This window comes from Mixophyes fleayi, chromosome 1 (assembly GCF_038048845.1).
Source record: "Mixophyes fleayi isolate aMixFle1 chromosome 1, aMixFle1.hap1, whole genome shotgun sequence".
Lineage (NCBI taxonomy): Eukaryota > Metazoa > Chordata > Amphibia > Anura > Limnodynastidae > Mixophyes > Mixophyes fleayi.
The window spans coordinates 210,497,130-210,510,928 of NC_134402.1; the positions used below are offsets into that span (position 1 = coordinate 210,497,130).

At 43.0% G+C, this 13,799-nt stretch overlaps 1 protein-coding gene across 6 annotated transcripts in view; it reads left to right on the plus strand.

Moving 5' to 3' along the window:
* The first annotated feature begins 6,447 nt into the window (after positions 1–6,447).
* Positions 6,448–13,799, plus strand: part of ZBTB7A (zinc finger and BTB domain containing 7A) — a 115,818-nt gene continuing 108,466 nt past the window's right edge. The window contains exons 1-2 of one of the 6 annotated variants that reach the window (XM_075204844.1): positions 6,448–6,549; positions 9,178–10,295. In XM_075204844.1, coding sequence (XP_075060945.1) covers positions 9,190–10,295 — 1,106 coding nt within the window. In that variant the 5' untranslated portion in view covers positions 6,448–6,549; positions 9,178–9,189. Of the gene's footprint in view, positions 6,630–7,167; positions 7,371–7,535; positions 7,968–9,177; positions 10,296–13,799 lie in introns of those variants that run through there. The other 5 variants (XM_075204845.1, XM_075204847.1, XM_075204843.1 and 2 more) reach the window with 5 other exon arrangements.

The following is a 13,799-nucleotide window of genomic DNA, read 5'->3' on the forward strand; positions in this document are numbered from 1 at the left end:
TGGAAGAAGTGAAATGTAAACTAGAAGTAGCCAAAAGTGAGGTGGAGAAGTTAAAGGAGCAGATACTGTTGCTTAAAAAGAAAATAAACAAAGCATTTAGCTCAAACAGAGCAGTTTTTTCTCAAGAAATAAAAGAACTGGAGAGTGTGCAAAAATATAAAGAAGCAACAGTGCGTTTACTAAGTGCCTGGATCAATGCAGAGGAAGCTGAATCTACAAGTGCAGATGAAGAATCAGTGACAGGCATGCAAAGCTCTCAGAGTACACAGAGATCACAAATTCCACCTAATTTGCCTGTTCATTCAGACTATGTACAAAATACAGACAATGTGACTTTAGAACAAATTCATTTATTGGAAAACAGTATACAAACGGTTGTGCAGTCAGGGTTAGCTGTGGAAGATTCTGGCAGCATGAAAACTGGATCTGGAAACATGGATGCAGCAGGGAGAGCACTTCCAGGTCGTGACCTCATCCTGTCTGGGACTGAGCCTAGCAGTGTGTCAGCATGTGATTCACAGAACATCCAGCAGAGGGAGAGAGAGAGAAAATCCCTGCAGTAATTTCATCCCAAGAAGTCTCAGAGACCATATTCCAGCAGCCACTGAATAAAGGGATTCCCAGGCCGATAACATCCACAGAGAAATCTGCAAGGGGTGATCTGCAGCTGCAGTACAGGAAGATTCCGGGGGTGTCTGCAGAAATGTCGCTGGCTGTGGTAGACTTTCCTGCAGCTGTTGCAAAAATATGTGAGAAGGCTGGCATCCCCTTTCCTGGACATGACAGAGATGAGGCAGATTCACTAGGCATAGGTGTGCGAGCAGCAGGGGCCTCAGGCAGTCTTGTGCAAATATTCAAATGAACAACAGAACGATGTGTCTTAATTGGAGCACTCTCAGGACATTATGAATATAAAACATACTTGAAGTTTATTAGTATACATTAAAAATTATGTTAATACGTAATGTAGAGCAGTGAAATATTAAAAAGTGAAAATGTAGAATGTGATCGAAGATATGAATTCTTGTAAACTGTTAAAACTAGCAAAAAATAGCTAGTACGGGCTGCCCTCTCATTTATCCCAAACCTCCATTTATAAATAGGTGTAGAGATAGGTCCAATATCAGATCAGTGTCTAGTAATACGAGGACCATGTTTTGATTATGCACTTTCTAAACTGAGAGTCGCTAAGATACTACAGCGGATCTCCTTTAATACTATTCATCTATAGTCGGTATATGCTGATATCCATGGTGGTACCAGCTATAATTTATAACCTCCGGTGAATGTTAACATACTCTCATCTGGATAAAATGAGATTGCCAACAGCAAAGCCCCTATTTATGTTATGATTACTGTGTTAGTTTCACTTCCATCAGATTTGCACTTTTATGGTGCGATGTAACTGATACAATATTGGACCTATCTCTACACCTATTTATAAATGGAGGTTTGGGATAGATGAGAGGGCAGCCAAGACCTAGGTATGGGATATCTGTTCAGCTACAGAATGAGAAACCGCAGCCTAAGCCAAGGTCAAAGGTGGGCTCAGCCCAGCCTAGTACTAGTAAGGAAGGTGGGGAGTAGGATATGGAAAAAGGTGGAAGCTGGAAGGTGCTAAGAAAGTGGAAAGGGGGTAGGGCGAGTCCAAGTTCTCTTGAACCAATTGTTTTGGCCAACAGATTTTTGTCCTTGTCTAGTGATGAAGAGGATGGGGAAATTGTGTGTACTGCTGGTGCAGAGCTGCTCCTGATGCCCAAAGCGCAGAGAACTAGGGCAAATGTTAGGGTTAGGCAGGCTGATCCCTTTGTTCAAAATGTGTTGGGTACTGAGGTCGGAACAGGTGGTGTAGCAGGGGGTGAGAATTGTGGGGAGATCAATATTGTGGGTGTAAAATTTCCTCGCAAGTCTGTAATTCAAGAAGGTGGGGAACCTACTAAGGTTTCTGAGGCTACTGACACCATCTTTGATGTAGTTCATAGTTCAGGTGGAGGGAATTGGGGGGATAGGGAGGAGGATGTGATGGAACGAGGGAGGGAGGGGGAGGAAATATATCCAGAAGGGGAGGACCCCGGGTGGACAATTTCTGGGATTGACGGTGTGGTTTGGTCAGAAGATTCTCTGGCCAGAAGTGATGGTGTACAGGATCCAGGGATAGGGTCAAAGGTCTTATAGGTGTTAGGTAATATAATGCTGAGAGGTAATGAAGGCAATGCCCATGCCTATAATCTTTAATGATGGCTCCCCAACCCATACAGTTTGCCAACATTAATGTGGCATCTGTGCGTTCCGATCGAGCTCGTTATTTGGCCTTTGATTTTTTTTGTTTTTGCAAGAGACTAGGATTGGGCGCCTCGCGGACCTCCACAAATGCAAATGGGAGTGGAGGCGAGGTCCCTCCTATTGGTCTCTTGCGGCCGAGCCGTACGGTGGAGTGGCAGTCCTTTTTACTGGCATGGTAACCATTCAGCGGATTATAGAAATAAGCATGGGCAGATGTATGTTTATGGATGTTTCCCTAAAGGGGCAGGTCCTGAGGTTGATAAATATTTAAGGTCCACAGACCCAACCGGGCAGGAAATGCCTTTTCAGGGAAATTAAACCTTACCTTTTTACGGGCCGGCAGATTGTTTTCGGGGGTGATTTTAACACCATTGTTAGGCCAGAGGATAGGGAAGGCTCGTGGACATCGCTGGGCTATGATGCAGGCTTTTTAGTTAATATGGTAAGTCAGGCTAGGCTGGTAGATGTGCATATTCGTCACTCTGCAGACCTCACGGGGTTCACCTTTTCTAAAGGTAGAAGTAGGTCAAGAATAGATCGTTTTTTTTTAAAGGGAGCTCTGTCACATCAACTCCAAAGTTGATGGCGGTAGAGTTCTCGGATCACGTTTGTCTTTGCGTGTCTTTGAACACTTCAGACACCCCTGAGAAAGGCAGAGGCCTGTGGCGTCTGAACTTCAGCCTTCTGGAAGATGAGGAGGTTAGACAATCCTTTAGCGACTTTCTTGAAACCCAAGAAACACTTATAGATACAGGTTGGGCTAGGCCAGAGTGGTGGGAGGAAGAACTCAGAGGTTCTTTAGGGAACTTGTAGTTCAGAGGAATTGGATAAAAAAAAACGTCTGCCATGCCTTGAGACGGAAACTCGATTTCCTGATTTCTGAGGGTGGAGATAGTGGGGAAATCTGCCAGGTAAAATCCCAGATAAGAGTGCCAGTATGACCGTTATGCTTCTTTGGTTTTGGAAAGGGACTACGGTTAGTACCACTCTCCGGATCCCTACCTTAACTGTAAGAGTTCGGTTAATGCGAGGGAGGTGAGGGAATTGCGCGATGACAGAGGGGTCCTCCGGAAAGACCAAGGGGGTATCTTGTCAGTCGTGCACTCCTTCTACTCTGGCCTTTTGTCTGGGAAGGTACTTATCAGAGAGAAGATGGAACGGTTTCTGAGGGGCGTGTCTGTGCTTGGTGACCATCAGGCTTCTCTTGATCCCTTGGATTCTGAGATAACAGTGGACGAGGTCAGGAGGGCGATTGATAGTTTATCAAATAAGAAATCCCCAGGTCCGGATGGTTTAACTTCCGAGTTTTATAAAGCCTTTGTGGACCTCTTGGCCCCACACCTAGTGGTGGTTTTTAATGGGAGCTTGGGTAGAGGGTTACTCCCTCCCTCCATGAGGCAGTCCGCCCTTATTTTGCTATCCAAGGGGAAAGACCCATGCAGGATTGAGAATTGGCGCCCCATCGCTCTTCTCAATTCAGATAGAAAGATTCTGGCAAAGGTCATCTTTAATGCTGTCCTTGGCGTCCGGGAGGCCGTGGTGCAGGGGTGAGAAGTGGGGTAAGTACCTTGTGGCGCTGGATAAATCTATGGCGTTTGATCGTGTCAATCATGAATATCTGTGGGCACTTCTTGAGAGGTATGGTCTGCCAGTGAGGTTGATTGATTGGCTGCGTACCATTTATAGGCAGGCCGAGAGCTTCCCTCTTGTAAATGGTTGGGTGGGTCCTACTTTTGCGGTGTCATCTGGAGTCAGACAAGGTTGTCCCTTGAGCCCTCTTCTCTATGTATTTGCGATTGATCCTTTTATCAGGAGGATTGAGAACGGTGCAGTGAGGGGAGTGCAGCTGGCTTTGGATGTTCCCTTGAAGGTAGCGGCCTACGCTGATGATGTCACAGCAGTCTTGTCAGACATGGCCGAGGCGCGTGGCATTGAAAATCTAATCTGCGAATATTCTGAGGCTTCGGGCTCAGAGATAAACCAAGAAAAGAGTGAAGTTCTCTGGTTAGGGGAGGTAGGAAGGCAGTTTGTCCTTCTGGATGCGCTCCCTCAGGCCATTCAAGAGGTTAAAATCTTAGGCATTCTATTTGGTTCGGGTGATTATGCCCAGCGAAATTGGGAATTGAAACTGGCAGATGCCGCCTCTAAGGTGGATAACTGGAAGAAGTGGAAGCTGCCCTACAGAGAACGGATTGATTTGATCAAGACTTACTTGATCCCAATTTTTTTGTACGTCAGTTACATATGTCTGTTGCCAGAATCATTAAGGGTCAAGGTCAGTTCCTTGTTCTTTCAGTTGTTATGGGGGAACAAGTTGAACCTCATCAAGAGGAATGTGACCTACAAACTGAAGGATGAAGGTGGCCTGGGAATGGAAAACCCAGTGCTGTTCTTTAGTACTGCCTTTTTGGGAGTCTCTTTTTGGAGTCTTCCCCCTCAGTGGGTAGCTGGCTTTCGTGTTTGGGTGCACCCCTTTCTCAACGCATGGTTGGATGGGGGTCCCGTAAAAAGTCTTCGAGTTAAGCATGGATACCTCCCGGCCTATGTGGTTCAGGGTTTAAAGGTGACAAGGAAATGGCAGATTGAGGTGGGTGAGGCGAAAAACTCCTCTAGAAGGGTGTTGGAGAGGAGGATTTTACGTACTCACTTTGATGTGTCTCTGTTACTAAAGGATTGCCCAGGTGATATAAGCTTGAAGGGTCTGTCTTTGGTGAATTCCAAGCGGATTCCTCCGAAGTTTAGAGATCTCACTTGGCTTGCATTTCACGGGAGGCTCTTTGTTAAGGGGAATCTGAGGCATAGGGGTGTGGATGATCGTGGTTGTCCACGGGAGGAATGTCATGGGGAGGTGGAGACAATGGACCACTTCTGCTTCAGTGTCCTTTTAATATAGAGATTTACAAGGGAGTGTCCCACGCCTTAGGCCTTCCGTGTCTTTCGGGGCTTAGTTACCCTGAGTGGGTGTATGGAGTACTCAAAAGGTGTGGGGATTTTGATTTAAGCACTCGTTTTTTAGTTAGCGTAGTTGTTAGGTTTTACACATGGAGCGCACAGTGTTTAGTGTCCATTAGGGGCAAAATCCTTCTCTGTAGTGAGGTGGTGGATAGTATTCTGCACGAGGTTTGGAAAATAAGGGAAATGGAGAGGGGCCAGATGGATGCTGCGAGCTGGGGTAGACTTTGGCGGGGGTTGAGACCTCCCTAAGCGGTAGCGAACACCTGGCAGTCTCTCCATTCTTGGCTATCTATCCTGTTTTATCACTATTAGATTTTGTGGAAACCCTTTTTTTTTTTAGTAAGGTTTACATACATTTAAAGTTTGCTTTCATTACCTGACAGTAAAGGATGTGTGGGTGGTATTATAGATTGGTGGCGGGGTTGTGGTAATGAAAAGTATTGTGCTAAGAGTTGGCATGTTTCTCTCGTGGAAAGTTTTTGATTTGTTTTGTGCTTTTTTGTCTTTTTTTATATTTGTGAAGTGGTGTATTAGTTGTTTTGTGATGAGATTGTAGTAGAATTGGGTATGTGAAGTTTTTGTTCATGTTGGTCCTTTTTACCCTTTGGATAATGTATATAGTCTATTTTATCTTGGACAAAGTGATACTGGATTTATTTTTGTTGCAATTTTTAATAAAAACATCAACCCTTGCAATACTACAGGTACCTATTCAAAATGATAAAATATGGTGACTTTGCCCGGATTTCATGCCCAAAACCTTGTTGGGTCAGGTTACATACTATTGTAGTTTGTATTAGGAACACTCTTTAGTGTTAATCTGATGTGAAATCAGTGATCCAACTTGATTTAATCCTTTAAAAATAAGCTTTTCTGAATAAGAAGCGCAGAAGAAGCTGGTCGAAAAAGAAGCTAACTTCAGCCTCGTGAAGCGTTCAGCATTAATTAGTTGCTGGAAACCACTTTAACAGTGATATGTATAGTGTGAATGAGTACCGGGGGAGAGGATCTCAAAATGAATTTGTCAAAATAAATGCCCACCAGTGAGGACGAAGTTGATCATGCACAAATTTTAATCACACAGTCAAGTTGCAACAAAGTAGGACAGATCATCTGATTAGTCTTCATTGTCAGTGGGGTGCACACAAAGTATTGTAGACCATTCTGAAGGCAGACAGCTTCTCCTTTAAGAAAAGGGAGTACCGCCTCGCGTACTCACAGAAACCAGGAAGGGATCAGTAGAACTGCGGCAACAGCGCAGAATTCTGTGCACACTGCAGTGACGGCACAGCGCTACCTCCCTAGCAGCAGGTAGGCAGCTGCGCACCGCCCACCACTCACAACTCACAAACCGGCGTACCACCGGTTCCTGGAAGCATCCACTGTGGGAGGTGAACACAGGAATAATGAATCCTGTTGCAATGCAGCCACAGCATATTCTTTTTTTTTGCTCTCTTGCCAATGACATGACTAACGCCCAAACTAAAGCATGCCTTTGTCCCACAACTTTACTGAGATGCCAATTCAGATGTATAACAATACATAGAACGTGCTTGTACATGACATAGAGAACCTAGATCCCATATATTGATGTGTGTCTATATATGTTTTGGTACAGTTTTGTGATACATGCACATCCGCCATCTGCAAATCATTTTCCTGCATATGTTGAAGCAGCTTTGAGCACAGGCGCAAGAAGGCCAGTGTGTGTATATGGGAGGGATTTAGAGATTTGCACATATATGGGACTTGTAGTTCCTCCACTGGTGCGCCACTGAAAGTGCCGAGGCACTGTTGGACTGCATATCCCAAGGTACTGTGCAGTGTGAGGCAACGCCAGTCTCGCACTATAAGGTGGGACTATTTATGATACACTATAGGGCATCCAATAGAAACAGGCAGAGGGAGGGCGAAGGCGGTGCTCACAACCCTGTGATACAAAGTTCCTGTTTCTTGTCTGGAACTTTAACCCTTCCCTTTCTTTGAGAATGAAAACATTTCAGCCACCTGCTAATATTTTGTCTATTATCATTTATACAGAATTTCACATCGCCAAGATGCAGATGAACTCACGTAGAACTCATTTCTACTTGTCATGTTTTATTGCGTCTACCATTCTATTATTGCGCCGGGTCTGTCGCACATATGTTAAACATTTTGATTTTAAACTATCAATATACAGGATTTAATTTGCTCTAGCAGTTATTTAACTTTTAGCAAACCATAGCATGTCCAAGCGCAAATATCTTTACTTATTATTGTGATATTTTTTTTGTACTAAGTGTGTTTGAGTATGTGCTGCGATGCGTGTTGTAGTTATGTGTATACAACAAGGATGGACTAACAACACCTGTATGGGTAACGGGGGAATACTACCTGACCGGGGGGTATGCAGCCTCTTGATGTACGTTTGAACATCTCTCTGCTGCATGTTATGTCACATAACAGACCACTTACACAGCTGCGGATACCATGCCAGTATGTATATGGATCCTATATGTGACAGAATGGAACCCTTACACTTGAGTTGCTCAGTTATTACTATAGTCCCCCACCATATAGCTGTGGCTCTCTTCTTGCCCCCCACATGCGCGGGAAGCACAAGGCCCCACCTCAGAGAGGGTGGGGGGTGGCAAGATGCCAGTCTGCCAGTGACTGTTCCGTGTGTGTGTCCCTGAGCTCAGAGCCTCCCTGCTATAGGGGAGCAGCTGGACCCGATACAGACACAGGTGTGATAGTGGGAAGTAGAATGTGATACCAGGAGGGCAGAGGGAATTCCGGGTCATACACATTCTAAATAGCAGAGTTGTGGGGGAAGGGCTATGCCAGGTCATGTTGAGGTAAACAGTATGTTAATATTTAGAAAAGAGAGTGTTGTCAACGTGACATAATCAGTATGTTGAGAGGGTTGTGGAGGTTGAGGTCATGGTTGAGCATTTAGACGGATAAATGAGACAGGTCATGTTTAGGTTCAGTAATCGAGTGCTGTATTTATCCTGCTGCATTGGGATCTCATACTAGTTCTTGTTAGTGTCACAGTGCTGTTGTTTGTGACACTGTACTAAGCCACACACAGGTCTCGGTAGCTAAGTATTAAAGTGGGATAAAATAGTAATTGATTTGCCTTTTGGGAGATATTTCTTGGGTACATAATGTTGTAATTGCAGGGTGGGGCAGCTGGTTACTAGATGTGACAGGCAAAGGTAACTTTCACAAGTAAAAAAAAAACCGTACAACTTGGGTTATTGAAGATATAAATAAATTCCCACCATTTTTCTATAACAGTCTATCAATATTCTAAACATATTCTGTGCCATTTTCTTTATCATTCCAAAACATGTTTGACAGTTTACATTTATTATTAGCAATGTTTGCCATGCCAGCCAGTGTATTGCTCATTCTCGGCATCCTTATAATCTACAGCTTCTTACTCTGGCTATTTATTGTACTAGCAGATGTGATGGATATCACAGCACTAGAATGGCACTGTAATTGAAGTGACTTGCTATCAACAGTGAGCATGCTGTACTGCTGTCTTTTCACTTATTTATTTCTGTGTAAAACATTTGCCTTTTCATGCTAGAACACTGTCAGGTCAAGATCAACGGAGTCTGATATAGGCCAGGAACTGTGGCTAAATTAAAGATACATATCTCACCTGTGTGTACTTCCTGTACTAGTCTTCATGTTTGCCAAATTATATTCTACACAATGGGTGTCTTATGCCTCTAATATTGAAACAACTTCCTCTGAATATAATTCAGGCTGTAGGTATTTTAACAGATCATCTTTGCAAAGCAACTTGGCACACTCATTTCTGTCTGTTTTTTTCATAATTTTGTTTCCAAATTAAAATATTTCATACGATTTGACTTTCACAATCTTGGTGTTTGATACCTTTTTCTAATGATACTTACCCCCTTTCTCGCTTTTATGCAGGGATAAAGCAGTATGGCATCTTCTGTTGATGGTCCTATTGGAATCCCGTTTCCGGACCATGGTAGTGATGTTCTCTGTGCCCTGAATGAGCAGCGACAGCGAGGGGAGTTATGTGATGTACTTCTTCTTTGCCAAGGTCGGGATTTCCCTGCGCATCGTTCTGTTCTTGCTGCCTGTAGCCTCTACTTTCGCCAGCTATTCACCTCAGGTCCAGCAGCTGAGCGAATGACAGTCTATCAGTTGGACTTTGTAACCGCTGAATCCCTCTTTGCTCTTCTTGACTTTGCTTACACAGCCACCTTAACACTCAGTGCAGGGAATGTGGGTGAGATTCTGAATGCCTCACGTTTGCTGGACATTGGGACTGTCCGGAATGTGTGTGCTGACCTTTTGGATGGCCCCTTCTTAGGCCAGAGAGACCTTGAGACTTTAGGTGATCCACAAAACTTGGCACGGGCACAGGAATATCTGGAGTACTTTCAGAGTAAGGGACAGGAAGGGAGTCCTTTTAACAACACATGTCCACTGGTTGAAGAAACAGAGCCATCACCCAAATTAGAGGAGGGGTACCACCATTCTTTGCAGAACAATGGGTCAGTGGGGCAGCTTAGGTGGCAGGAGAGGGAAGACGACCAAACATATGTACCCTCACAGAACGGCCATTACAGACTCCTCACAGAAGAGGATAAACAGGATGGGATGCCTGAACCACGGGACGCAGGAGGCTCACCATTGCTTGGAGGTGTGGCTGGAGGACCATGTCTGGATGAAATGGACAGCCTGACAGCCAGTGCCTTGTTGCAGCACATGATGAGCGCATCTCAGCGGGACGGGGTGGGTCCAGAAGATGGAGGTGAAGAGGGAATTATGGACTATTACTTGAAATACTTTCGTAGTGGCCCTCATGAAGAGGAGGAGGATGAGGATGGTGAAGAACGGACAGGTAGTTACCCCGGTTGGAGTCAGAAAGTGGAAAAGAAAATGAGGGCCAAAGCCTTTCAGAAGTGCCCAATATGTGAGAAAGTCATTCAGGGAGCAGGAAAGCTGCCTCGGCATATCCGCACCCACACTGGGGAGAAGCCATATGAGTGTATGATCTGCAAGGTTCGGTTTACCAGGTAATGATGACCAATGTACATCGACATAACTAATGAATATTTACAGTGTGTTCTTTGTTCCTTATCTTAAGTCATTGATGTTGTTACAGTAAATACAAATGGAACAAGCTTGGTTTAGATATAAAGAGTATTCAGATTATTATCTTTTATTTATAAGGCTCCACAAGGCTTTCACAGCTCTGTACATAGGAGCTAAAGCATACAACACAATTACATAAGTACATACAGATAAGAACAATTGGTACAGATTAACAGAATAATAAATGCATGGATGCAATTATCGGAACAATTCGGATGCATACAAAACAATTCAGCATAAGACAAGATGGAAACAGAGAAGGACGGAGAGTGTGGGAGACATAGGGTACAGGCATGAGACATAGGGTAGACAACGCTACACATAAGCGCTTGCATTCTAAAGGGAGACAATAGGAGGAAATGGTATCTTCTGTGTTGATACTCATGAAGGAAAACATGTATTGCATATCTTTACCAAATGTTATGAATGAAAACTAGAGAAATGTATTTCTATATGCAAGTGCCTGTGAGCACAAGAAAATTGCAACTGATTAGCAAATCCATAACTGCTAAGTTATTGTTGTTAAATTTACATATCAGTGACAGTTTGTAAATGTGGTGCTTTCATGTTTAACACCATTATTTGTGTGACTTCTAGTACATATGTCTTGCATCTGCAAAATAAAACAACTTCATTACCAAAAAGTAACTACACTCAGTGGGCACTTTATTAGGTACACCTTTCTAGTACTGGGTAGGACTCCCTTTTGCCCCCAGAACAGGCTGAATTCTTCATCGCATGGACACCAAGATGCTGGAAACATTCCTTAGAGATTCTGGCCCATGTTTTCTTGACAGAATACTGGAGTTGCTACAGATTTGTCAGCTGCACATTTTAGCTGCAAATCTCCCTATCCACCACCTCCCAAAAGTGCTCTATTGGATTGAGATTTGGTGGCCATTGGAGTACACTGTGCTCATTGTCATGTTCTGGAACCAGCTTCAGATAATGTATGCCAGATGATGTGTGCTTTGTGGCATGATGTGTTATCCTGCTGGAATAGCCATTATAATATGGGTAGACAGATAGATAGAAAGATATGTACATGGTCAGCCACAATACTCAGGTAGTTTGTGCATTTAAGTAATGCTCAATTGATATTAATGGGCCTAATATGTGCCAAGTCTACATACCCCACACCATTACACCACCACCACCGGCCTACACCGTTGACACAAGACAGGATGGATCTATGGATACATATTGTTTACACCAAATTCTGACACTACAAGCTGCATGTCACAGCAAAACTTGAGATTGTCAGACCAGGCAATGTTTTTCCGATCTTCGACTGTAATTTGTGAAAGTTTATTCTCCCTCCCCCTCATAGCTTTGGCAGTGAAAGCAGAAAAACTGCCTTACTCAGTAACATATAGCAGCCACCCGTCATCTACATACATTTTAGAATCCATGTTCTTTTTTCTTCAGTGTTGCCTCTTGCTCTGATCTTATTGTGCTATTCCAAGCACAAAAGGTGCTAATGTGTATATATGTCCATGATATCTCTTAGGGACTTACTCTAACCTCATCTGAAAATGTTCCTATTAATTCTGGTCTGTGCAAAAGTATGTTAGCATATGTTATTCTATCTTCATATTGTAAAGCAATTAAAAGGAACAGTGTGGCAAAAATAATATGTAAGCCATATATGTTTTGTTTCTCAAAAGTATAACTATTGGTAATAATTACAGCATTAATATAGTTTATTTCAATATTTACAATGCAATAATTGAGAGCTAATGTAAGAATGGCAAGAACACATATTATTGAAAGTACTGTTGAAGTTCAGATGTGCGTGCAAATAATTAAATTGCTGCTATTCAGTTGACGTACAAAGACCTCAAAGGAACTTTCCAGAGTCTTATTTTTTTCATTGATTAAAAGAATAAACCATTGCATATGTATCGTTTTAGGCTGGTTATTATGGTCAGCCATATACAAAGGACCAATTCTGGTCAGTACATTTCTAAACACAAAATAAAGTGGTTTGCAATTGGAATAGAAAAAAAACTGTGAAAATACAGCATCATTGATTCCTGTGTTGGAACATGGTTGCTGATTAGATGTAAACTGTAGACCATGTTGAAATGCTGGATGGATCAAGGTGCGTGGTTCATCGAACACGTAGGGGTAGATTTATTAAAGGATGGTTTGACAAAACAGACAAATTTATTAAAGGCCAAACCTGTAGTATAACGCCTTAACATTAATTATTATATTATGGAGCAATATGAATATATTATTATATTAAAGGGGCAATAATTATGATGAAGGCACCATTTACAATGCACACATGGCATTACATGTGCCAGCATGCACTTGTGCCCATGTGCATGCTAGCACTTGCAGTGCCACAAGTGTAATTAGAACTGGTTTCCCATCATAAAATAATAAGCAAGGAAATACTATTGTCCTCTTAATATAATTATAGTCATATTGCCCCATAGTATAATAATACAATAATATTGCCCCCTTAATTTAATGCAAAATAAAATGTGCCCACATAAGTTAATTCATTTTGTCACCATTATCGATAAATAATGGTTTCCCCCATAATTCACATATTATTGGTGCTTCTTCTTATGTTCTGAAAGTCAGGATAGCTCAAACAGGGTCCCCTCCAGCTCATAGATCATCTTACTTTAAGGAAAGGATGGTTGTTTGATCCTTGTAATGTCCAGTTATCCTCCCGCTGGTGGCAGGTCCTGTTGTAGGGGAAAGAGCAAATGTAGAGACTGATGTTGATTATTAGCGTAACCAAGCAGCGCAACTGTATTCGTGCACCTTGGCTTTTGTTTAAACTTTGCAATTGCAGTCTTTTGCTGCTTTTTCCCTCTTGCACTTGATCGTACAAGGACTGGAGATGGAAAGTGTGCATGATGGGGACATCTGCTGGTGAAACTAGACACTACATGCCACATTCTAGACATGTAAAGTGGCTTACAATAGTAATATTGATTGCTTAAAACAACAAGGTATCAAAATATAAATACAGGATACTTATCTATATTTAAAACACCTACGACTAGCTACAAGGCTTGTGATCTAGCTTTGATATTTCTAATATAAGGGGAATGCTTCCTGTCGTTTATTAAATATAAATGTAATGTAACACACTGTTTATGTCATATATATATATATCTCTATCATTATTAATTTTTATTTATAGGGCGCCACTAGGTGTCCGTAGCGCCGTACAGGGACAAACAAAATTACAATATGAGGAGAGACAGCACAGTACAGTAAACAGTAAGCACAGTAACTCTGTGAGCTCAAAGCACATCTAGGGGCAGGGGAGGGGAGAGGGGAAGGTCCGCATACGACGGAGCCCAAGAGGGAGGGCACGGATGACAGGGAGACCCCCAGAGGGGAGAGGAGGGAGCGAGAGGGGGACAGGGGGGGGGGGGGAAAGAGGGTCCTCCAGG